At 37.7% G+C, this 27,300-nt stretch overlaps 1 protein-coding gene across 1 annotated transcript; it reads left to right on the top strand.

Annotated features, from left to right (window-relative positions):
• The first annotated feature begins 760 nt into the window (after positions 1-760).
• Positions 761-23,779, top strand: LOC146713533 (uncharacterized). Its single transcript, XM_085438519.1, has 10 exons — positions 761-779; positions 1,171-1,230; positions 1,457-1,711; positions 1,901-2,149; positions 2,590-2,757; positions 3,198-3,227; positions 3,839-3,916; positions 9,128-9,206; positions 10,197-10,402; positions 23,628-23,779. The coding sequence occupies exons 1-10, from the start codon at positions 761-763 to the stop codon at positions 23,777-23,779; spliced, it is 1,296 nt and encodes a 431-aa protein (XP_085294645.1).
• The last annotated feature ends 3,521 nt before the right edge of the window (positions 23,780-27,300 follow it).

Raw genomic sequence — 27,300 nt, 5'->3', positions numbered from 1 at the left:
TTAGTTCTAGGGTTTTGATTCCCTGCTTCCTCTGTTTTGTGTCTGCCCATGTGTTCCCTCCCTGTTGCCATGTCTGATGTCTTGTCTTAAGCTCGTGTCTGTTTTACTTTGATAGTCCCTGTCCTGTGTGTAGTGTGTCTGGTTTTGCTTCCCAAGGTCTTGTCAGCTCTGATTTCTCTTGTTTCCTTTCTGTCTCCCATTCCCTGATTGCTCCTGTGTGTATATAAGTCGTGCGTTTTCTTCTGCCTTTTCCTGGTACATCTGTTTTGCCTCCCTGTGTTTCCTCTGCGGTTCTTCCTGTGTTCATCTTTGAGTCTTCCAGTGTTTTTCCCTGCATGTCATCCTTTGAGTTTAGGTTTCAGTTTCATTCATTCGATTTTCCCAGTTTAGGTTATTGCTTAGTTCCTGTCCTCACCACCTCCGTGTCAGTCTGTTATTTCACATCGTTTCAATAAAAGCTCACTCATCGCATCAAAGCCAGTTCCTGCATTTTGCGTTCTCTATCATAACCCCACACATCTGCCACCACAGCTGTAACATTATGCTGTTCAGTGATGATTAAGCTAAGTCATGATCTATCACTTTTTTGTTTTTCTTTCTAATGTAAACAAAACAGAACTTCCCCATAAAAGTAAACTATGTGGAGAGGAAAAAAAGTCACTGTTGCTTCTACACTGAACAGGAAAAAGGAAGTACTACACCTTCACATCTATCATATTGTGCTTTTACTCAGTGATATGTGAGACATGTGAGGGGTAACATGGAGGTCACAGGGCTCGGTATGAGACTGAGTGAGTACTGATTCTTCTTTCCATCTCTATTCAACTTCAAAATCAAATCTTCAAGATAAGATGTTTGTGTATTAGACAGTATTAAAACTTTACTACCTAAATACTTTTGTTAGAGTCAGATTTTCTTTAACCAGTCAGTTAGTATTGGTGATAGAAACTCCTTTAACTTTTATTAACTTGCATTTAAAGGAGTTTATTTCAGTCAATAAGGACATTGGTGTGTATGATTACAGTTATCAAAACATGAATCCTACTTTTAGTCAGTGTTTACAATATGTATTTATTCAAAAAGGGGGAAAACGATTGAAATATGCCACTAAAAGCTAAATTTAATAATTTGAGTGGCGGTGTAATGAAGGTTTTCTTTTTGTGTCTGCAGTGGTGATGGCACTGTTTCTGCTCATGGCTGAAGATCAGAAATGTTGCCATGCTCAGAAATGTAAGACATTATTGATATATAAACTATAAAAAAAAATAAGGATGTAGTTATTGTATGTATTTTCTATGCTGAGTCGCACAATTTCAACAGTGGTGGTCTCAATGTAACACAGAGTATTAGTTCTGCACTAAAATTAAACTGGTTAATCAATGTGAGTTTTCACTTTGCTCTTTTTGAACAGTGGATATAAACTCACTTTCTTTTCTTTTCCCGCTTATCTGTGTAGCAGAAGGAGCTTGTCTTCATGTTCATCCTAACAGACTTCAGTTCTTTGAATATGACTCCATCTCATTAAACTGCTCAGGGTTTGATGGCACAGCAGAATGGAGAGTGATCAAAAAGCTTGGTTTAAATTCTACTCAGTGGGAAACATCAACAAGAACTTTGTACATTAAACCTGCCTTTAAGTCACACAGTGGAGAATACTGGTGCGAAAAAGAAGACGGAGAGAAAAGCAGCACTGTCAACATCACCATCACTAGTATGTTTAGTAAACCACAATTAACAATTTTTTAAAAAGTTCAATATGCTGCCATGGCTCCAGAAAAAGTCAAAATAGGCTTTGTTCAAAATATATTTGCAGCTATCTTCACTTTAGTCAGATTTGCACATGGACTTTGTATCATTGTATTCATCATTATAATTATTTTTTGTTTTTTATTTTTTTGAGGAGGAGATGTGATCCTGGAGATTTCTGCTTTTCCTGTTATGGAGGGAGAAAATGTCACTTTGGGTTGTAGAAAAAAAGGAATGCCTTCCAATCTTCCAGCTGATTTTTATAAAGATGGCCACAAATTGGAAACTGGATATGCAGGAAAGATAACCATTCCCAATTTTTCCAAGTCTAACGAAGGACTGTACAAGTGCATCTTTTCTGAATCTCAAGGGAAATCACCAGAGAGTTGGCTGACTGTTGGGGGTGAGAAATGACTACATACCTGACATATAATTGTGTATAAAAGAAACAGCACACACACAGTATTTCACATTTTGTTTTTTTGTTTTTTTTTGTTTTTGTTTTTTTTTAGCTTTATGCATTAAATAGGCTAAAAATACGATGCTAGAACAAAATTGCAATGTACAATTCAAATCAAGGCTCATCCAGGATTCGACCTCTAGTGACTATGATGTGAAAAAATTAATTACAATCTGCACAACTAAAGACCTAAATTGAGTCAAAACAAAAAGTTCAAACGTTATGATTAGATCTTTTTGACAAACTGATATTAATTATCAAATGTTAGAGTTTCATAGAATAAATGCTAAGAGGTTTTGATAAGTTTTTTTTTCTTTGACCAGTAATTTCCATGCAAATTAAACTTGAATATTGCCATACCAATTTTTTTATTTTGTTAACAGTGGACATTGTTACCACACCTCAAGAAACAATACCTCGTGAATATGAAAGGAGTCCAGAAGAGACACCCAACTCCACTGAGCCCTCCATCTTGTTGTCAGCTGTCTTCACCACTTTGGGTGTAGCTGTGCTGGTTGTTATTGGAGTACTTTACCATCAGAAACACAGAGGTATAGAAAATATTTCATCCAGCTGCAAATTACAAGAAATCAAATTATTTACTGTCTTCCATAGAACGCTTCCCTATAAAAGGGATCCTTCTAAAACCCCACACATTTCGTGGCCACAGGATGTTAAGTATAATTAAAAGTGGGCATGCACTGAGCTCCACTACTACTGTCTGAAAACTGTACTCAAGCCTTTGACATTACTTCATGACTGCCTAATTCACTTTTGCCAATATAGGGAAAACTGAGAGATGCACTCAAAATAAAGCAAATAAAAGTGTAGTGTGTGCAATGGGTAGCAGAGCTTAGGGTAAGCATTTGTACGGTAGATTAAAGAAGGTTTATTTAAGTAAGTAATGCAAAAATGATGGTTGAGCTAGCAGTTTCATATTGGTTCTCACATTTGATCTCTGTTTATTTCATTTATTTTTTTAATCTAATAGCATGTACTTCCTCTGGGACATCAGCACCAGGTAAGAATTACATGGTAAATTAACAGAAACCACACTGCATAATAATACAATTATATAAAATTTATAAAATTATAAAATTATTAATAATACTGTGCATTCAGTATTTTTTTTCTAGTAATTACTCCTCTTGAAGCATAGCAGTAATTTCAAAAAACAGTGTCTCTAAACTTTGGAAAGGAATTGAAATTCTTTCTCCTGGAGTCTAATGAATAACTTGACTGTGAAGACTGTAAGGATTACTATTTTAAAAGTATGTGTATGCTGTCTACTTTACGACTACTATGTATGTATACATGTGTATACACGTATGTCTTATGTTTATTTGTTCCAATGTATGAAGATGTCAGGGTACCTGATCTAATCATGGATAAATGTGACAATAACAGAAAAAAACAACAAGAGAAAAGATACTTATTACATAATATCTTTTTTATACCCTGAGGTACCCCTGAGCAAGGTACTGTCTCTACACACTGCTCCACTGAGTGAATGGGTTAAATGCAGAGAGTAATTTCCCTACAGGGATCAGCTGTAATGTATCGCATCTTTAGAAAACTCAGTTCAATTTCTCATTGAACAATTCATGAAAATGTATTTTTATATTGTTTCAGAATATCAGAGAGGAAATGTAGCTGATCCAGACAGTGTTACATATGCTGCTGTCACGGTCAAACCAAAGAGGGAGAGAGGTAACTTATTTGCAAGTTATTTTGTGTTGTTCACTATCAGAAGCACAGAACATGTGAAATATGTTATGTAGATTGATAATTTCATTTTTCATTAATTAGGGCTAGATTTTATCATTCAGTTGCACCCAATAAAGTCAATCAAGATTTTGACTTAATCCTAGTCACCCCTAGTCCTATCCTTTTCAAGTGAGACTATTATGTATCTCACATCTATTGCATTTATTTTTTAAGATGTCCTGAGGGTAAAAAAGTGAACCGACAATGTTATATCTCTGTTCATACATGAGTGTTACTTATACCAGAATAGACATGCTGTCATTTGTAGATGCACTCACTGTGGTGAACTACTTATATTACAGTTTTAGTACAGATCATTTTGAGATGTGTGAGAAACAGTTTGACAGGAAATTTATTTTGCATTAAAAGGAAACTGAAAGGACATAACCACAAAAACCATATTACCCATGTTTGAGTAAGATGATTCGTTTTGTATTGCTCAAGTTTTGTATTTGTATGTTTAGTAATAATAGCTTATCTGCCTTCTTACTGCTTTAGTATTTAAGTGTATGTGGCTGATATATATAGTTTGTCATGTTCTTCTCTTATTTGTCAGTTTGTAAACAAACAAATGAATCAGATCCAGACAAAACAACATATGCTACTGTTGCAAATCAGAGGAAAGACAGAGGTAATTTTCTCTTTACTGACTACATCAACAGCCTATGTAGGTATCAATGCAATTTTTGACATTGCCTTTTTGTTTATCTTGCAGGTCATTGACAGCAAAAAAAAGACATCTGAATACAGAAAAATGAGACATGAGTCTGAAGCTTTTTGACATATTTTATTGTGTTTTGGATGCATTACAATATCCTGGTTAAACTATTTCTTTTGGCTGTGTTGCAGTGCTACTGATTGTAGATCTAAGTCGTATTATTACTTCAGACTTGCCAGATAAAATGTATTGTTGTTAATTAAAAAAGTAGAAATAAATCATTAAATATAGGTTTTAATAAATTTTCTCAAATACACAAAAGTAGATTTGCAACCTAAAAACTTTAATTTTTAAATAACAAAATTTCTTTTAATAGATACTTATTGAGAGCATTTCAGACTCACAATTGTCTTCATATGTGAGCTTTAGTTCAACACCATCAGGGCCTCTTTTTAAAGACAGTGGGTCATTATAGTCTAACACAGGGGTCGGCAACCTGCATGCGGCTCTTTAGTCCTTATACTGCGGCTCCGCGTGGCTTGGGAAAATAAATTAGAAGTATTTAGCTGAAGTGTATTTTATTTATGTTAGTTCTTTTTTAGTTCTAAATTGGAAGATTATTGAGATATTGAAATATAAAAATAAAATTATATTCTATTATTTCTTCATCGCTCAAAATAAGCATCACACTCGCAGAAGCCGGTATACCCGCCGAAATGCCATGCATTTATCGAGACTTTCAACCCCAGGTAGGCCATTAATGGATCTTCGGATCCACATTATGTCAGCAGCTATTCTCCACTGTGAACTATGTTAAAAACAAACACCGCTCACGCCTCACAGATGACAGCTTACAGGCCTGCGTACAGATGAAAGTGACTTCGTACAGCCCTGATTTGCAGACGCTGTGCGCACAGGTTCAGGAGCAGAAGTCCCATTGTAAACATACCACGGCAGACCCGCTGCTTTTCAGCATCTTTTTATTGACCACTTTTCACACACGGTTGCTGTACACATACAGCCGGCTGTAGCTTTTCAGCTCACAGCCCGACACATACCAACAACAACACAACAGCATAGAGAGCACAGACGTTAAGGTGGCGAGGCGTGATTGCGGGTGCCGCTCAGGTGCGTCCGCCTCCCATGCAGCGGCGCTGCAGACCACGCCCCGCCGCACACATTAACCAGGTAAAATACATATTTAGGCAGAATTTTGCAAATATCTATTTTTCATTTTTCAGCAGCATAGTGCTTTTTTCCAGTTATTTTTTAAAAGTCAGGTCAAGGCTCCAAAATCCCAAAGGCGATATAAGGGTGGCGGCTCACAACAGTTTTTGTTTGCTGGATCATTTTAGTTCAGCTTGGTGTCTTTCCTTTTGTTATATTTCTTTAAGAGTTCAAAAATGTGTTAATTACATAAATAAAATGTCGTTTTGTCTGTAGCACTTCATGAATTTCATAAGCAACACACTTTAGTTGTTCACACAAAGCATAAAGGTAAAAAAAACAATATATATACAGTGTTATCTTCATTTTAGATGTCAAAAAGTATTTGCGGCTCCCAGTGTTTTCTTTTGCGTGGAACGTGGGTCCAAATGGCTCTTTGGGTGTTAAAGGTTGCTGACTCCTGGTCTAACAAGTTATACCAAAATGTGCTATTGCTGTTGTGGCTATTGACCTGAAGCAAAGATGCAGTGCGACAGATAAGTTTCAGATGATTGAACCCAAGTGTTCCAATCACTTTCACTGCCACAGGTTTATAAAATCAATCACTTAGGCATGCAGACTGCTCCTACAAATGTTTGAGAAAGAATGGGTGCTTATACCAAAGTGGAAGAGATTGGGAACAACTCAGCCATGAAGTGGTAGGCCACACAAAATCACAGAGATGCAGCATATGCTGAGGTGTATAGTGTACCAGAAGTTGTCAACTTTCTGCAGTGTCAGTCACTACAGAACTTTTCAGATCAAATAAAGAACAATGCATAGAGAGCTTCGTGGAATCAGTTTCCACGGCCAAGCAGTTGCAGCCAAGCCTTACATCACCAATTACAATGCAAACCATTGGATGCAGTGGTGTAAAGCAGACCACCACTGGACTGTAGAGCAGTGGAGACATGTTCAGGCCAGGAGAATGTTACTTATCTGACTGCATTGTCCCAAGCTTGGTGTAGGAGGGAAATTTTGGTGTGGGGCTGTTTTTCAGGAGTTGGGCTCAGCTCCTAAGTTCCAGTGAAAGGAACTCTTAATGCTTCAGCAAACAAATATACTTTTTGACACTTTCAAGCTCCCAAATTTGTGGGAACAGTTTGGGATTGGCCCCTTCCTGTTAACATAACTGTACACCAGAGCACAAAGGAAGGACCTCAAAGATGGGAAATTCTGATGTAAAAGAACTGACTGGCTTGTAGAGTCTTGACCTCAACCCGAACTAACACCTTGGGGTTTGAATTAGGGTGCAGACTGCAAGCCAGATCTTTTTGTCCATTAGTGTCAGACCCCACAAATGTGTTTCTGTAAGAAGAGTCAAAACATTTCCATAAACACACTCCTAAACCTCTAGAAAGCCTTCCCTGAAGAGCGGAGATAGCTGCATAGAATGGGTCAACATTATTAGACACTATGGATTAAGAAAAGGATGTCACTCAAGTTCATATAATAATAATGTACACTTTTATTGATCCCCGTGGGGAAATTCTTCTCTGCATTTAACCCATTCACTCAGTGAAGCAGTGGGCAGCCACCAGTGCAGCGCCCGGGGAGCAGTGTGTGGGGATGGTACCTTGCTCAAGGGTACCTCAGGGTAGCCGTTCAGGGGATTCGAACCCTTCCTAACCTAACCCTTCCGATCATGGGGCAACCGCTTTACCTACTGAGCTATCCCTGAGCTATATATGTATGTGAAAGCAGATGCGTGCATTATTTTGGCAATTTTTTACACACACATGACCTGCTATATGGTCCATTAAATGTTCATTTTTACATTAATTCAGGTTATAAACAGGTGTGATATGAAATCCATTTATGATAGAACAAATGTGATCTTCAAAAATAAACATGTAGCATTCAGATCATGCTGACAAATAAATATTTGCAGAGCAGAATTATAAGTGCTTATTCATTTACACATGATTTCAAAAGTGAAAACATAAAATGATCAAATAATAATCACCTAAACCTATGACTCGTTATACCACCCTTGCAGTATTTCCTTCTGGAGAGGAATCTTGACCCATTTTTCTTTGCAGAATTGCCAAATTTCCAGAGCGTTCTCACTCCCGAGGCGTAACATGCCGACGTTTTGTCACGTCCCGCGGCGTTCCTGAGGAACGCGAAAGGAGACCTTCGGCGTTCTTATGGTACGCGGCGGGTTATTGCTGGAATCCAGTGCAATGACGCTCCCGCGGTAGTAGACGTTCCAGCCCTGTATTTCAGCCCTAAACCTAACCTTATCCCTAGCCCTAACCATAACCTTATTCCTGACCTTAACCAGGACTTTAATGATGTTAAATAACGTGTTTCTAAGCGATTTGAAGAAAAAGAGCGAACATGTGTAGGTTCAGTCCAGACGGTTCTCATATTTCCTCTTTTTCCGAGGTCGTCATTTAGGAACGTGGTGGGTAGCCGAAAACGTAATATGGTGACGATTTGTCACCTAGCGTAAAATGTTACGCTTTGGGAGTGAGAACGGGTTGCAAATTTCTGTCATTTTTCATTATTTTGCACATGAACACCCTGTTTAAGATCTCTCAGTAGTTCCACTTTTTCTCCTTTTGAGGATGATGGCTATATCATTGTTGCTGAGTCTCAAAGCTTTAGATGTGGCTTTGTAACCCTTTCCAGATTGTTAGATCTCAATGACTATGTTTCTCATGTGTTTCTTGTAGTGTGGTGTTGCTTTTTGAGAATTCTCGTTCTACTTCACTTTATCAGTCATGTTCTATTTAACTGATTTCTTAATTCCTCAGCAATCACGCCTATATGTGTCTAGTGAAAGTGAAGGGTCTTCTTTTTTTTTTTTTGTGGTTACGCGTACATATACCAGACAAGCAGTTTATTGGAATAGATGAGCAAAATGCCGAAACTGCTTTAATTGGTGTGGTCACACTTGTTGGTTATCAGTTAATCAAGTGCAAGAGCTACAACTACAACAACATACAAGTATGATTTGGTTACCAAATAGGTTAAAAATACTTGCCAAATAATAATAATAATAATAATTTCAAATGCAATACACACCATACTGTATTAGAAACCAGTAACTAAAACGCCAATTCATGGCAAAGTACCTCAGGAGGAAGAGCAGGTCATCAATCATCAAGTCGGGGGGCATGCCACATGTCCTTAGGCAAGATACCAAGATACCCCAGAAGCTTGGAAGTGTCTAAATGTTAGATGGAAAACCCTTAGGCGCTTCTATGAAAGGTTGAATAAGGCATTCGGGTGTTCTGGGAGAGTCAAAAATTGCTTTTTGACTCTTTGAGTTCACCACGCAGGCGTAGGTGAAAGCTCAGCCTTCTGGTATGATGGGTGTCGTCTCGGTTTAGGGCGGCGCCGGCCTGATCCCGAGGATATGTGAGGGTTTGTTCAGTCGGATCTGATGGGTCGAAGCGTCGTTTCACACAGAAGTCAGGTGAGAGTCTGGTTCCATCGGAGGTGGGGTGCCCCCGGCCTCTCGGCCTGGGGCTCGGTCACTCAGGCACAGCTGGCTACCGGCGGAGCCCACGGGCGCGTCGCTGCAACTCCCCCTGGCTTCTGCTCCGCGGCTGCTGAATGAGCCCTCATCTGGGACTCTCCTTAGCTCTAACTGGGACAGTGGCGCAGCTGCCCCTCTGTGGGTCTTCCTTGGTCTCTTGTGTTCTGGGGGCCTCTGGATGTCTGGAGTTTTGATCTCCTCCATACCCGCTTGATACCATAAAGGACAGGGCTGTGGCTCCCCACACTCCCTAACAGATCATTACATGGAGAAACCTTTGGAATGCAAGCATGCTGATCCACACAGGTATGCACACAGGTGTACACATGGGTATTCACAGACGCGGACTAAAGCTTTCTTGGCTGCTGCCTCAAAGCACACTGTGCGCTGTCTATCTTGCGTGCTGAACAATATCGTCTATTATTTAGTAACTATTGATATTTATGACTAGGTAGTTTATTGTGATGGTGCTTTTTTTTATTTATTATGTTGCTCTTTGTTGTTTGCTGTCTCCTCTGTTTGTTTGTTTTTTTTTCTCCATACAGGTGACCCAGGAGTTTGTTTTTTTTGTTGTTTGTTGTTTTTTTTCTCTCTTCCCCCCCTTCTCACCGTCTCTTCTCCCCTTTGGTTTTCTTTCTTTCTCTCCCCCTCTTTCTTTCATTCTTTCCCCCTGTCCTATTAAAAAAAAAAAAAAAAAGATGACAAAGGATGAACTGAAGCTCCGCCATCACGTGATGTCACATGCTGCTGTTTCTGATGTCACTTAAAAAAAAAAAAAAAAAAAAAAAAAAAAAAGAGAGTCTGGTTCCAGCACCTGAGGGTCCAAAATGCTGGAAAGGCTGCTTTCACGTTTGTGCTTGTGCTCTCAGCTACCTGAAGATCTACAACGAGAGGGTCAGAGACCTGCTGAGGAGGAAGTCCACTCAGACCTACAACCTGAGAGTCAGGGAGCACCCGAAAGGCGGGCTTTACGTAGCTGATGGAGGCCGGAAACATCAACCGCACCACCGCCAGCGCCGGCATGCACGATGTCAGCAGCCCCTCACACGCCATCTTCACCATCAACTTCACACAGGTCAGCGACGGGTTCCACGTCATCATAAGGAACAAAAAAGAATTTGTTCTTTTACCAAGTATAAAATACATTTTCTTTATATTTATTCTTTTCTCTGCCACAGGTGGAATATATCTATGTATTGAACCAAAGAGATTACAGTTATATACCAGTCACATGTTTGGAAAGACTTTCTTATCCAATGTTGTGTGTTTTCTTTATTTTCATGACTATTTACAATGTAGATTCTCACTGAAGGTATCAAAACTATGAAGGAACACACACACAATTATGAAGTTAATGAAAAACTGTGAAATAAATCAAAACATGTTTTATATTTTAGACTCTTCAAAATAGCCACCCGTTGCTGTGATTACTGCTTTGGACACTCTTGGCATTACTTGTGATTTCTGAGGCTGGTGACTCAGATGAATTTATCCTCAGCAGCAGAGGTGACTCCTGGTCTTCCTTTCCTGTGGGAGTCCTCATGCTTGCCAGTCAAATGAATGTGAAATACAACATGCCATGTTATCATACTGAAGGCAGCCGCTAGAAGATGGGGGACAGACACAGAGGGCATACATTCTCAGGTTGGCTGTGGCACTTAAACAATGCTTACTTGAAACTAAAAGACAAAGAAAATAATTCAGATAAGACAGGATGGATCCATGCTTCATGCTGTTTATGCCCAAATTTGACCACGAGATTCATCAAACCAGGTGATATTTTCACATGTTTTTTTTACAGTTATGGCAATTATGAGGAAGGATATGTTTGGTCTGTGTAGCTGTATCGCAAGCTGAGTGACAGCAGAGGGCAGAAAAGGATCATTTTCTTTGTTCACATAACTGTGTGAGAAAGGAGAAAGAACTAACAAAGGATAACATTACTATTGTGTTTATGGCTCATCTCAGTGTCAGCAAGTCTGACACAAATCTACTAATCTGAAAGCTGGAGAGTCAGAGTCATTATAGTCATTATAGCAGTAGTTCAATATAAAGAATATACGTTTGGTAGATTTAAGCGACTTAATATGTGTCAAAGTAATGGGTGGATGATCTTTTAAAATAGAAAATTAAATAAAATATAAATTAACCATAATGTAATTTATGACATATTAAAAACATTTTAATAGTGATTATACACTGAACAAAAATATAAATGCAACACTATTGTGCTGTGTGATCAAAATGCATATTTCAGAGTGGCCTTTTGTTGTGGGCAGTCTAAGGCACACCTGTGCAATATGTCTATTTAGCACCATGACATACCTACATACATACACGTGAGGCAAAGGAGAAGTTCTCACTAACACAGATTTAGACATTTTGTGATTTGTGACGAATTTGTGAAGAATATTTGAGAGTAATGGGTCTTTTGTGTATGTGGAAAATGTTACACATCTTTGAGTTCAGCTCATGAAAAATGGGAGCAAAAATAAAAGTGTTGCATTTATATTTTCGTTCAGTGTACATACATATATGGATGCATAGACACATATTACACACACACACACACACACACACATACACATACATACACTGTATATCATGCACTGGTATCGGATCGATACTAGCCTGGTGAGATCGATCCTTTACTTTAAGTTCTGCTCTTGTTTGCGGTCCTGTGGTTTCGGCAAAGACGAAACAGCCTCTTGTGTTTAGATGTTGCGCCATAACGTGACATGACTTAGATGCTTTGGGGGTTGTTAAGTTGTTTACATATTATTTATATTTTCACCATTTGTTGTTTTTGTTGTTGAGAATTTTAATTGTAATTTTTGTACTATAGTTTTCTCAACAGTATTTGTTTGTTTTAATTTGTTTACTGGTTTGCCTGCACTTTTTATTTGAGATTTTTCTAAAAAAATTCATTTTCGATAAGAATTTTCTATTTAATTATAAACGTTATCCTAATTATGTCCGGGGTTTTAACTATTTAATAATAAAAAAACACTTAAGGTCATGAAAATTAATTGAGATTTAGCAATTTAATGACACATCCGCCTCATTTATTCAAAAAGTATTGGTATCCGCAATACTGGCCTGTATTTACTTGGTGTCACGGTTCTGGGTCATTCTGACCCAGCATTTTCAGTTCTTATGTTTTTGGTATTTCTTTGGATTATGATTTATATTCTGACTATTTAGTGATACTGTTTTGATTATTGTTGTTATTGCAGGTTTAGTTTAGTGTCTAGTCTGTCTCTCTCGGTCTAGTCTGTGTCTTAGTGTGTCTTGTTTCCTCATCTTGCTTTGTGTTCTGTCTGTCTGCCTGCCTAAGTTTACTTTTGGATTCTCAGTTTTGTTACTTTTTGAGTTCAGCATTAAAGCTGTTTTGAGTTCGCGTTTTGCCTCAGAGTGTCTAAACTTTGGGTCCTCCATATCACCACTTCTGCCTGCACGCAGCCTAAAAATGAAACTTGGTATCGATACCAATACCAAAATATGCAGTATTGACACCACTAGTGTCAATTCTGAAGCAATATAATTATTGAGCTGTGATGCAATCGCTAATATAAAGTTCACATGATATTATGATAAGACAAGATAAGAGAGGCTTTACTGTCATTGTTAACACAAGAATACAGCAATACTACCCTGGCTTCTGCAAGTTGGGTATTGTTGGTTGTTCCTTTGGCTGATTTGTCAAGTCCTGCCAACACTTTTGTGTGAACCTCAGGATGTCAGGAGTCATTTGACTCAGCCAAAGCCTGGCTGTGCAGTGCTCCAGTGCTTGTGCTTTCAAGCTAGAGGTGGATGCAAGTTCTTATGGTGCAGGTGCTGCACTTCTCCAGGAAGTTGCTCATCCAGTGTGCTGCTTTTCAAAGAAATTCAATACACATCAAAAGAATTGCTGCACAAATGAAAAAGAAACCTTAGCATTACTTTCAGCACTGCAACATTTTGAAGTGTATGTTAGTTCCAGCTCCACCCAGTTGTTGTTTATAGTGACCACAATCCCCTGGTGTTTCTGTCTCTAACAATCAGGGTCTCATGCATTGGTCCATATTGCTGCAAGATTTTAACCTTGTGTTGCAGGAATTGCCGTCTTGTGTGTGGCCGGGTGCAGTAAAGAGTGTACGTGATGTGTGTGAGGATGCGCGTGAAGGAAACGTGGGGAGCGGAAGGGAAAAAAAAGGAAAAAAGAGAGAGTGTGTCGTGGGTAGAGAGGGCGACCGGGAGCAGCATTCTAACAGGCTACAGCCAATGCAGTGTTTCGAAGTGTGCAGTACTGTTATTAAAGCCTCATCTCTTCAGTACTCTCCGGTGTCTCAGCTGATTAACCTCGAAGGACGACAAACTTCCCTGGAGGAAGCATCTCCCCTTGCGTCTCCCGACCACGGTGAGGGGACTGACGGCGAGGGATGGTTAACACTTGATATTTATCATCATATAATCATAGAGGGGCTGATAATATTATGGCAGATGCACTATGCCATGTAGGAATTTAGGCCGAGCATTTCTTCAGGGGTAGAAATGTGGCTACTACATTTTATATCCAATACTTGATTTTAAATCGTGGGTGTTATGACTCAGGTCATAATTTTGTTTGTTTTCACTCCTGATGGTGGCATTGTTAATCTCTCTCTCTCTTTTTTTTTTTTTTTGGCCGCTTATGTAAGTTCCAGATGGAGGCTGGCCATCGGTTGAAGACTGAATGAAACGCCCTACAATTTAGGACCAGTGTAGCTCCACCTACTTCCTGCTTCCAACCAGGCAGTTATCTACTGTGTGTGATGAATTTTCTGTATCTAGAAGAACTAGATTAGTTATTTTTTCTATGTATTGTAAATATTGTGAATAGACTCTTTTGTTGATTGACCTGGTAACTGTTTTCATAGGAAGCTTATGGCTTTTAAAACCTTTTCTCTTGTTCAGGTTAGGGAGACAAATGACAGGCCTGGATTTTCTTTGGGATTTTCATGATAGGAAAGTTGATTTGGTTTACTTTCTTGAATATTTTGTTTGTTGTTTTGGCCATGCCCAGCCTGATATTTCCTACCTTCAAAGATAAATAAAATATTTCATTTCATTTCATTTCAATTCATTTTATTTTGTTTCACACGTGGTACAGCAGTAATTCATTTCCTATACACAAACCTTCCTTTCAATTGAAGTAACACTGTATCCATGCATGAGAAGGAACAGGAAGAAGAATAAATTCTTATTAACACCTGCCCTCTATCTGTAATAATACAAGTAGGCACTTACAACCAAAATACACTCTGACACTATCCTACACACAGCTAAACAAAACAAAGAAAACAATATACTCAACAACAAGCAATACCACTAAATATAAAACTAAAAGGATAATTCTTTCTACAGTTAACTCCTGTTATTTTCATCTTCTTCATATTGGTTTATCATTTTATTCTTACAGCACATTTTAAATTGAAAAACATTTGTGCAGCCCTTAAGATTATCACGGAGAGAATTCCATATTTTACACCTTTGTGTGGTCCGAGCAAACGGATGCTTAAAATACACTAAACAAAAATATAAACGCAACACTTTTGTTTTTGCTCTCATTTTTCATGAGCTGAACTTAAAGATGTGAAACATTTTCTACATACACAAAGGACCCATTACTATCAAATATTGTTCACAAATCTGTTTAAATCTGTGTTAGTGAGAACTTCTCGTCTGCCGAGATAATCCATCCCACCTCACAGGTGTGGCATGTCAAGATGCTGATTAGATAGCATTGATATCGCTCAGGTGTGCCTTAGACCCACAATAAAAGGCCACTCTGAAATATGCAGCTTGATCACACAGCACAATGCCGCCACTTTTCATGTCCGATGTCTCCACAGTACAGTTAGCAAGCATTTAGTTAGCACCAGCAACTGCGCAAACAGACATACAGCAAATAGTGAAGGTTTGGTAGAGAAAGCCGGTTGGTTAATACCAAGTATTCAGCAAAGGAGGTGGGGGGTTACATTACTAGATGATTAAACATGCAACTGTTTTGCTGGCAATAATTAAAATGATTAAAGAAAATTAACAAGCTATTTATGCAAGATAATTCATAATTTTATAAACTGGAATGATGAAATTATATTGGGGGGTTATATTGGCTGGATCTCATTATTGGGGGGATCATGACCCCCATAACCCCCTGGAAATTACGCACATGAACGGTGAACTTACTGCTCTGTTAACAGTATATGTTTTTGTAATAGAGAAGACATTTAAAACCTTCTATAGAAAATGTGTTTATTTTAGATTTTAAAAAAATATAAGTATCTAGGATATTAATACAAATGCATTTTTCCCAATAAGAACGTATTTCAAAGAAAATGAGATTTAGAGATAGCACGACAGACCACTTACAATAAATTGATCACCTGAAATTCCTCATTTTACATTTTCTCACCAAAAGTGTTCTCTCAGTCCGATTGCTTGCTGGCAGTTTTGCTTGGCTCAACCACATGGAAGGTAAACCTTTGTTTTTTTTCTTTACTCTGAAATGATTCCAACCTAAAGGCTAAAGAAACTAACTCCACTGCATGATCACTTGACAACACAAATCAGCCAGCTGCTAATGCATGAGACACACCTGGCATGGTTAACCAAAGGGCAGAAGGTCTTGATCCCCAAGGATCCCAAGAAAAGACCAGTCCTGTGCACTCTCTGGAGTTACTAAAACAAATCCTATGTCTCTTGGAAAGCTTGATTAAGGATCAGGAATTAAATTTGGGGATGTGGAAAACAACACTGGAGGCTAACTTCAAGCCAACTGTACAAGCCACCATAAATTGTGGGATTAACCAAGGAGATGCTATGTCCCCACTGCTGTTCTGCATGTGCCTGAAACACCTGGCTATGGATATCAACTATGAAGTGGAACAATTGCAAGCTGCCTCCTCTGCATGGATGAATATAGAGAAGATGGACATGTATGTGGACAAATCTTTGAAATTTAATGTGGTGGAAAAGATGATGATGGTGATTGATAATGTACTAGAATGTATTACAGTTGAAATTTGTAAAGAAAAAAGTAAAAATGTAATCATTAGCTGTATATACAGAGCTCCAGGTAGTAGTATTGAGACATTTAAAGACTGGATAGAAGAAACATTTATTGAACTAGCTCACAAAAAAGTTTTCATTTGTGGAGACTTCAATATTGATTTGCTAAACCCAAATAAACATAAAACCACTGAGGAATTTATAAACACAATGCACTGTATGAACCTATTCCCTAAAATTACTAGACCTACCAGGATTACATCACAATGTGCAACTCTCATAGACAACATTTTTGCAAATGACATTGAAAATAAGACTGTAAGTGGACTCCTGATTAACGACATAAGTGACCATCTTCCAATTTTTACAATCTATGATAGGAATTACAAGATCAATAAAATGGACAGTAAAAAAGAGTACAGACGAGTAAGAACAGAAGAAAGAATGAATGCATTTAAAAAAGATTTATTGAAGGAAAACTGGAGTGAAGTATATCAGGAACAGGACGTTAATAGTGCTTATAATAAATTCCTTAGAATATTTACATTGCTGTACAATAACAACTGTCCAATAAAGCAATATAGTAGGAAACAGAAATATATGGACTGTCCATGGATAACAAAAGGTCTGCAAAATGCATGTATAAAGAAAAATGCTCTATACAGAGAGTTCTTAAGAACGAGAACTAAAGATGCTGAAATCAGATACAAAAGATATAAAAATAGGTTAACTAATATACTTAGATTTAGTAAAAAGGAATACTATAAGAAGCAATTAGATATAAATAGAAATAATAATAAAAGATTATGGGAAATCCTGAACAGTGTTATAAAATGTGGGACTGGACAAAAGAACTATCCCAAGTATTTCATTTGTAATGACCATGAAGAATACAATATGGATGTTGTGGCAAATAGTCTCAATGAATTCTTTGTAACTGCTGGACCAAATTTAGCAAGAACAATCACTCATCCTGGGAAAGCACAGGAAAAACCCGATACACTGATTGACAGAAATCCATATTCTATGTTTCTCACAGCCGTTGATGAAAATGAAGTTTTTAAAATTGTCAAAAAATGTAAAAATCACAAATCTTTGGATTGTAATGATATTGATATGATAGTGGTTAAAAGAGTCATTGAGGCTATTATAAAACCATTTACATACATCTGTAATTTATCATTTCAAACTGGTCGATTTCCAGACAGAATGAAAATAGCAAAAGTTATACCTCTATACAAATCTGGAAACAAACACCATTTCACAAACTACAGGCCTGTCTCTTTACTACCTCAATTCTCAAAAGTTCTTGAAAAACTGTTTAAAAACAGACTGGAAAAATTTATAGATAAACATAAACTACTCACTGAGAGTCAGTACGGATTCAGATCAAGCAGATCAACATCATCGGCACTATTAGAGTCAATAGAATACATCACAAATTCCATAGACAAAAAGCAATATGTGGCTGGGTTATTCATAGACTTGACAAAGGCATTTGACACTATAGATCATGATATATTAATAAGAAAACTGGAACGTTATGGTGTCAGAGGGGTAGCTTTAGATTGGGTCCGGAGTTATTTAAGTGACAGAAAGCAGTTTGTGAAAATAAATGGTGGTTGCTCCTTATGTATGGACATTGCTTGTGGTGTACCCCAAGGGTCAGTTTTGGGTCCAAAATTCTTCAACTTGTACATTAACGACATCTGTAAAGTGTCCAAAGTATTAAAAATGGTTCTCTTTGCTGACGATACAAACATTTTTTGCTCTGGTGATGATCTGCAGAATTTATTGGAGGATATGACTAATGAAATAAGTAAAGTGAAGTTCTGGCTTGATAAAAACAAATTATTATTAAATTTGAATAAATCTAAACTAATGTTATTTGGAAATAGTAGTTTAAATACAAATGCAAAGATTCAAATAAATGGTGTTGATATTGAAAGAGTCAGTGAAAATAAATTTCTGGGGGTAAAAATAGTAATAATAGATGAAAAACTTAACTGGAGAGCTCACGTAAGATATATTCATTCCAAAGTATCACGAAGCATTGCAGTACTAAACAAGGCAAAACAGGTGTTCGACAGAACATCACTTCATATTCTCTACTGTTCACTGGTTTAAGATAAGATAAGATAAGATAAGATAACCTTTATTAGTCCCACACGTGGGAAATTTGTTTTATCACAGCAGGAAGTGGACAGTGCAAAAGTTATGAGGCAAAAATTAGGATACAATAAGAATAAATACAGTACACAACTGTACAGAATAGAATAAAATAAAATACTATATACAGTAGAATAAAATAAAATAAATATACAATAAGATAAAAATAGAATACAAATACAAATACTATATACAACTGAGTAAAAATACAATGATGACAGAAAGGATTATTGCACTTAGTGTTATTGCATATGTATGGATGTGTGTGCTTGATCAGTTAAAGTCTTTATTATGGAGTCTGACAGCAGTGGGGAGGAAAGACCTGCGAAATCTCTCCGTCCCACACCGTGGGTGCCGCAGTCTCCCACTGAAGGAGCTGCTCAGTGCTGTCACAGTCAGCTGCATGGGGTGCGAGATGTTGTCCAACAGGGATGACAGCTTAGCCGCCGTTCTCCTGTCACTCACCACCTCCACTGGGTCCAGAGGGCATCCTAGAACAGAGCTGGCCCTTCGGATCACCCTGTTCAGTCTCTTCCTGTCCCCAGCAGAGATGCTGCCGCCCCAGCAGACCACACCATAAAAGATAGCAGAAGCCACAACAGAGTCATAGAAGGTCTTCAGGAGTGGGCCCTCCACTCCAAACGACCTGAGTCTCCGCAGCAGGTACAGCCTGCTCTGCCCTTTCCTGTAGAGGGCGTCTGAGTTATGAGTCCAGTCCAGTCTATTGTTCAGATGAACACCAAGGTACCTGTAGCTGTCCACAGCCTCAATGTCCATACCTTGGATGTTCAGTGGTTGCAGTGGAGAATGCTTGTGCCTGCGGAAGTCTACCACCAGTTCTTTGGTTTTACTGGCGTTGATCTGGAGGTAGTTCAGCTGGCACCAGTCCACAAAGTCTTGGGTCAGACCTCTGTACTCCTTGTCGTCCCCATCAGTGATGAGGCCGACTATTGCAGAGTCATCAGAGAACTTCTGCAGGAAGCACTGGGTGGAATTGTGGGAGAAGTCTGCAGTGTAGATGGTGAAGAGGAACGGAGCCAGAACCATTCCCTGTGGGGCCCCCGTACTGCAGACGACCCTGTCCGACACACAGCCCTGAGTCCTCACATACTGTGGTCGGTCGGTGAGGTAGTCCAGGATCCAGGTAGTGAGGTGATGGTCCACTCCAGAGTTCACCAGCTTGTCCTTAAGAACCGAGGGAAGAATGGTGTTGAAGGCACTGGAGAAATCAAAGAACATGATTCTCACAGTGCTTCCAGCGGTCTCCAGGTGAGCGAGGGAACGATGTAGGAGGTGAATGACGGCATCATCCGCTCCAATGCCAGGCTGGTAGGCAAACTGAAGTGGGTCCAGTGATGAGCTTATTAGGCGCCGAAGCTGAGCCAGGACCAACCGCTCCAGGGTCTTCATCAGGTGGGATGTCAGAGCCACCGGCCTGTAGCTGTTGAGGTCCTTGGGGCGTGAAGTCTTTGGCACTGGTACAACGCAGGAGGTTTTCCAGAGCTGTGGGACTCTTCCCAACCTCAGGCTCAGGTTGAAGAGGTAGAAGGTTTCACCATACTTAAGCTATTGTGCAGAGGTCTGGGGCAATAACTATAAAACCACATTACATTCACTTTTTACTCTTCAAAAAAAAGCAATTCGAATCATCCACAATGCAGGTTATAGGGAACATACAAACTCACTATTTTTGCAGTCTGAAATATTGAAAATTGACGATATAGTGAAATTCCAAACAGCACAAATTCTATTCAAAGCAAAAAATAAAGAACTGCCAGGTAATATTCAGAGTATGTTTTTTTTGAAAGAAGGAAGTTATAATTTAAGGGGTTTTTGTAACTTCAAAACAATGAAGGTACGTACTACAAGAAAAGGCTTTTGTGTTTCTGTTCAATGAGTGAAATTATGGAACAAACTGAATATGGAATTAAAGCAATGTCCAAACATAAAACTGTTCAAAAAGAGTTATAAAAATATGATCTTCTCGATCTATAAAGAAAAGGAAAATATTTAAATTAAGTGAATGTCTCTATTTAAAAACAAACAAACAAACAAACAATAAATTCATGATGTGATATTATAGTATATAGTATATCAGAAATCTGTTCACTATTTTTATTACAAAATAATATCACTAAGGAAGCTGACTAAATATTCACTGATAATTTATGGGACAGGGGTGGGATTAAATAAGTGTATACTTCTTCCCACTCCCTTTCAACATGTAAATTAATCAGAATGTTTTTTTGTATGTAATTTGTATAGTATTTTTTTCTCTCTTATTTCTTTTCTAAATGTACTTGTATATTGTTCACATGTTGAAATAAATTACCAATCAATCAATCAATCAATGGCTGTATTCCAGGAGTGAACGAGACATTGATTGATTGATGCACACGACTTGATTTTACAGCAATGACATTAGAATTTCATTTGGACTGGAGAACTGCAGTCAGATGTTAACAAATAGAGGGGGGGGGACTGCATTAACAGAATGTAAAATAGCAAACACTGAGGATAGCTAAAAATTACTCAGGAATCCCATACACCAATGGGAACCACGAAGAGGCCACTAGGATAAAAGGTGATTTTAAAGGGCAGGGGCTATCAATTTTGGCTGCATGTTATAAGTGTTTCTCTCTTGCTCAAAATTAATCTGTTTTTACATTTGTCTTCCCAGTAGACTGTGTTGACATCATACGTTGTCGCAAGTTTTGGTATACAGTTGCTTTATTTAATAGTGGACTCGACTGAGGATTTCCACTTAAATATAAGAATACTCTTTACCTCCTAATTGTTAAAGTAACACAACATTTACAAAAGTATATAAAAAAGTGTTGGTTAAATAAAAGATCAAGGCTTAATTATAATAAAATATTCTAAAATTAACTACATGTTACATAGCTTAGTCAGATTTGTTTGGAATTGCATCATGTAAAGGTGCCACCAGCTTACATGTTACGAGACCAGAGGTCTAGCTGCAAAAATACTAAGACTAACATGACTAATAATAATAGTCCTACTTTCCATTATGCCAGCAGCCAGTTTTTAAAAGCTCATACCTAACAAAGCACTAGTTAGTCTATCATACTTTTTTAAACACAAAGTTGTTGGAATATCATACATATCTGCCCTTTATCGACTGAAAAAAGGCTCAAAATCCTCGACCCAAATAACAAAGATAATAAAAAAGGGTCTAACCTACATTTTTTCAGTTATATTTCAGTCTAATTTTAATACAGCAGTAGCAATAAACCATGGAGCTCACAGCTCTTTGCAAGAAACTTTGTGAGTACTTTTGTCTTCTTGTAAAATGTAGCAATTTATTCGTAAAACATTAAACAATTTACAGTTTGAATTACTTATAGGGAGGCAGGATTCCTGTTTTGATAATAATATGTTGTTTGATGGGGTTATTTACAGACATAATGCTTAGAATAAAAAGTCTAAGACACTTTTGTGTTTTCTTCATCTCTACAGTTACAGCTATTTTGTTGTTGCTGCTTTTACAAATTGACTATAACTACACACAGGACAGATGTAAGTTATCATCAACTTAAAAAAAAACAACAAAAACAAAAAAACTAAACAGAGACATAAAGGCATAAAGAAAAAAAAGAAAGAAAGTCATTAAATATTATTATTCAGTGCTAAACAAGTTTTTAGGGTCAGTTTTCTACATATGTGTTGTTGATTTCAAAATATCACTATATTGTCAAACTCATTTCTTTTTATTTTATTATCATTGTTATTTTTACATTTCCAATACAGCTTTTGCTCAGATTGTTCCCACTGGACTTCAGCTCTTTGAATATAGCTCCCTCTCAATTAACTGTGAGGGTCTTAATCCCAAAACTGGATGGACTGTAAAGAGGAGACGAAAGGGAGAAGTCAGTGCATGTGTCAGTAACTGGGTGACAACAACTGCGTCTGTCTGTGCCATCAAACTGTTTATCTCACAGAAAGTGGGGAATACTGGTGTGAGAATTGAAACGAGAGGAGAAACACTGTCAACGTCATAGTCGCTGGTAATATGCATTTATGTAAAAAAAATTGTTAATTAGCTGCAATAAATCTAAGCTGAAATGTAAAGGTAAATTAAAGCATAGATAAATTATAGTAAAACTAAAACAAGTGGGAGAAAAAAGGTGCTCTATCTGGACAGGTATACTTTGGTGCCTTTCAGAGCTGCCTTAATTCCTAATGGGATAGATTTCAACAAGGTGCTGGAAATATTCCTCAGAGACTTTGGTCCATAGTCAATTCAGTTCAATTCAATGTTATTTATAACACCAAGTCACAACCACAATTGTCCCAAGGCGTTTCTTATTGTAAGGTAAAGTGGATTTGTTTGATGTCAATGTGAAATTTCCATTCTGCAACATCCCAAAGGTGCTCTGCTCTAAAATGCTTTGTTACATGGTGTGTTGTCCTGTTAGATGGATTCATCATACAAATAAAGGGATAGTCATCATCAATACAAAAAGTGTGCCAAGAAATTATTCCACACACTATTATACTGCGAGCAGCATGCTAAACTGCTGATACAAGTCAGGATGGATCCCTCTATCTAGATATCACAGCAGAAATTAAGAGTCATCAGATCAGTTCTAATTTTTGTGAGCCTGTGTAAATTGTGGCCTCACTTTTCCTTATCTTAGCTGATAGGAGTCGCTTCTCTTTCTGTAGCCCATCTGCTTCAAGGTTCAGTGTGTATTCAGAGATGGTCTTTTCTATAGCTTAATTGAAATAAGTAATTATCTTGTTACTTTTGTTTCCCAAACCACTTGAATGAGTCTGGCCTTTCTCCTCTGACCTCTGGCATTAACAAGTCTTTTTTGGATCAGTCTCTGTAGACCCCAAAGATGTTGGTCATGACCCAAAGCATAGTCAAGCTCACTTAAATCACATTTTTTTCCCTATTCTGATGCTCAGTTTGAGCTTCAGGTAAACTTGGCCACTATCCAGTGCCTTTATACACTGTGTTGCTGTCTTGTGATTAACTGATAAGACATTTGTTTTAATGATGAACACATTAAACAAATTGACAACATTTAGTCATAACAGCTGACTCTCAGTAATGTGTGCTTATGTTTAAGCTGGAGCTGTGATCCTGGAAAATCCTGTTGTTCCTGTGAAGGAGGGAGAAGTTGTAACTTTTATCTGTAGAAGTACCATGGCCCCTTCTGCCCACATAGCAGATTTCTTCAAAGATGACAACACATCAACAGCAGCTCCACAGGCAAGATGACCATTACTACAGATTCTGAGTCTGATGAAGGCCTTTATAAGTGCAATATCTCAGAGTTTGGAGAATCTCCAGAGAGCTGGCTGGCAGTCCGAGGTGAGACATGAAGATGTTTTATGGGGCGATCGTGGCTCAAGAGTTGGGAGTTCGCCTTGTAATCGGAAGGTTGTCGGTTCGAGCCCCGGCTTGGACAGTCTCGGTCGTTGTGTCCTTGGGCAAGACACTTCACCCGTTGCCTACTGGTGGTGGTCAGAGGGCCCGGTGGCGCCAGTGTCCGGCAGCCTCGCCTCTGTCAGTGTGCCCCAGGGTGGCTGTGGCTACAATGTAGCTTGCCATCACCAGTGTGTGAATGTGTGTGTGAATGGGTGGATGACTGGATATGTAAAGCGCTTTGGGGTCCTTAGGGACTAGTAAAGCGCTATATAAATACAGGCCATTTACCATGTTTTACTTTTAGGCTCAATTAAAAAATAACTTTAAAAGTCACAGCAAAATTATAAGGCAGTAAAACTAAAAAATGTACTTCTCAAACATCAAATATTAAAAGAAAAAATAACAAACTATAATAATGAATTATACATGTTTTGTTTTCTTGCAGCCCTTCACAAAACTGCTCGAACTACTCACAGAACTCTTGCCATTGTCATAAGGACTATTTTCACAGTAATCATGGACTTCTTTACTGTGGGAATATATGAGTTACAAAGAACTGACTCAAACTCACTTCACCAGAAAATTAAAATCATTTCTGGGGTTTCATATCTTACCAAATAGAAAAAATCTAACAAGAAACTTTTGCTTTGCTTATTTATTTCTCTAATCTTCTCTAAGATAAAAGGTTATGGTTTCATAATTTCAGGTATTAGTTCAGGTAATTTTTTTCCTGATCTTAGAGGAGCCCATGTAACAGCTATTACTGTACATAATAAATAGCAAGAAGTTTCAGAGTGTCTGTTCAGTTACCACTTGAAGAAATGATCAAACAGTCACAAGTGAAATCAAACAAGCTACATCTGCTACAACTGTTTGTGTCACGGTCTGCCAGAGTGTGTGTGGAGGACCCAGGTGCGGACACAGGCAAGAAGATGGAATTAACTCGAACCAAAAGCTTTATTTGGTGTTTATACACATGAAACATAAATCAAGGCAAGAAACAAACTTGAGTAACAACTAGATTGTGAAGACTAAGTAAAGAAAACTTTGAATAAACTACGACACTGTAACCAGACTATGATGACCATTATCACTATGAATTAACTATGTGATAACTATGACCATGGGACGAAGAACGAATGGAGACACACAGACTAAATACAATGGAGGCGATGAGGGAACGGGAAACACATGGGGACACAGCTGATACAAATTAGCGTGAGGACACCACAGGGGAAAGTGAAACTAAAACAATGAAGACAGAACACAAAACCTCTTCAAAGTAAAACAGGAACCATAAGACACAGACATGACATGAACTTGACAACAAGAAAACAAATGTCAGACATGAAACCTGACAAGTAACTACATGAACCAACAAGGGAGACTAAATCTCAGGGGGTGATGACACAAAAGGGATCTGATAGCAGAGAACTAAAAACTGAACAACCTAGGGGCTTAAGACAACCAGATGATAGTAACATAACTTCCATACTAATATAGGGAATCAATGATACGTAATAAATTCAAAAGTTTGGGGGTGGAAGGAGAAAGACAGGACAAAAGGCTGTGGAAGTGAGCCAGAGATTAGATTGATAACAAATAATAATTAATGGTGACTGGAAAAAAGATAAGTGAAGAAGAGACACTCAGTGTGTCATAGGAAGCCCCTAGCATCCTAGACATAAGTAACATAAGGTTCATGGTAATCTGATCCAGCCCTAAATATATACTTAGGGCTGATCATTCTTGCATTTGTTTTTGTTTTATTATAATTAATTGCAATTCTCAGACAAAGTAAAAAAAAAAGAAAGTCACTGGTTATGTTACACCATAAATCAGTTCTAGCATTTTTCTGTCTGCAGTTATGAATTCTTCTGTGAAAATATTATTTTTGCTTTAGATTTCAAAACTGAAAATAATCTAATAATTAAATTCTGCAGAATAACCACATCAAATCATCTCCAAAATACTTCAGGTATTTATGCACTCACAAACATAAAATTTATAAAATTATTTTAAATAATAGCAAATATAGGATATTTCAGCAATTGTAATTCCAGCATTGCAAGCGTATTTAGAAGTGTTGGAGGAAGAAACTGCTGACCTAATTATGCTGTATATCAGCTGGACGATGTGCTTGTATTATTAGAGTTTAATGTATGCATGAGTGTAAAATAAATAATGACATGGTAAGTGTGTAATGTAAGTGTGGAGAAAAAAAAATGATCTGAGCAAAAAGTAAACACCGTTATATTGTTGATGGACAGTATATAACAATAATCAAAACACTTAAACTAATCTAAAAAACATTTTCTGAGCTAAAGCTGAGTTTGTTCTTATCTTATCCCCATGCTCTGAGTTAATGATAATCACCCAACAGGAAAGCAGAGCAGCTTGGCATTGAGTGGAAGTATGATGTAACTCAAAATCCTTCCGAATTAACCATCTAACAGGCAAAACTGAGCAGATATTTTAGCAGATATAAATTCCAAAATCAATTCACACTTTGGACCTTTACCCTTTTTAGTGTCCCTGCTAGAATTTTCACCTCTTAGATCCAATTTTCTGAACTGCTCATCTCACAGAAGACAAAAGGGAAGAACCCAGAGTCTCTTTTACTCTGGGTAAAAGAGACTCATTTTTATACCTGTTCACCCTTTTCTCCCCCCTTTCCTACTGGGCATCACATCTTCACATTTTGGAAATCCAATCAAGTTGTTGACATTTTATCATCCGCTGTCCACCACACATTTGTCACTCTCTGTCTGTCTGTCTTACATGATTTAACACAAAGTTTGTACTTTTTAAACCTTTAAAATCAACTCATTGCATTTTCTTTGTTATTCTTAACATGAAGAATTTGAGGAACATTTTAACTTGAACATTTGTTGCAGCATAATCCCTCTTCGTTTTAAATACAGAGGGATACTTTCTTTAACCTTTTTAAAATCTGTTAATTAACCTTTTTTACTTTTTATTTTAATAACTTATTTTATTGAATCATACATTTTGTAGTCAGACATTTTCTAATATAATTGGCCCCAGGCTGTCACTTTCACCCCCATCCTGCACCACACACACACACACACACACACACACACACACACACACACACACACACCAAGGTCAGATTCTTGGTGAAGCCTGTTATTAGAAACAAAACTGCCACGGTTGTAGCTGCTCATGAGCACTCACACATTTCACCACAGAACTCAGACATTAAAACAGTTATTTCAATTACTGTCATTAATATATTGATTATATTTGTATTTTATTTATCTTGATTAAGAATAAAATGCTTAATTATTAAGAAATAGATGAAAGCTCTGTTTTAGAACTTTGATCACAAGTCTGACTATTAAGACCTT

The sequence above is a fragment of the Copadichromis virginalis genome, linkage group LG3 (assembly GCF_057382275.1).
Source record: "Copadichromis virginalis isolate Kocher_CV1m ecotype Utaka linkage group LG3, C_Virginalis_male_GT1.1, whole genome shotgun sequence".
Lineage (NCBI taxonomy): Eukaryota > Metazoa > Chordata > Actinopteri > Cichliformes > Cichlidae > Copadichromis > Copadichromis virginalis.
The sequence above is the reverse complement of the archived record's forward strand: the minus strand, read 5'-3'. Positions and strand labels throughout refer to the sequence as shown.

Coding starts and splice junctions, on each gene's coding strand:
- LOC146713533 (XM_085438519.1), top strand. Junction 1,231..1,456: donor ATGTTGCCATGCTCAGAAAT/GTAAGACATTAT, acceptor TTATCTGTGTAG/CAGAAGGAGCTTGTCTTCAT. Junction 3,228..3,838: donor CTCTGGGACATCAGCACCAG/GTAAGAATTACA, acceptor ATATTGTTTCAG/AATATCAGAGAGGAAATGTA.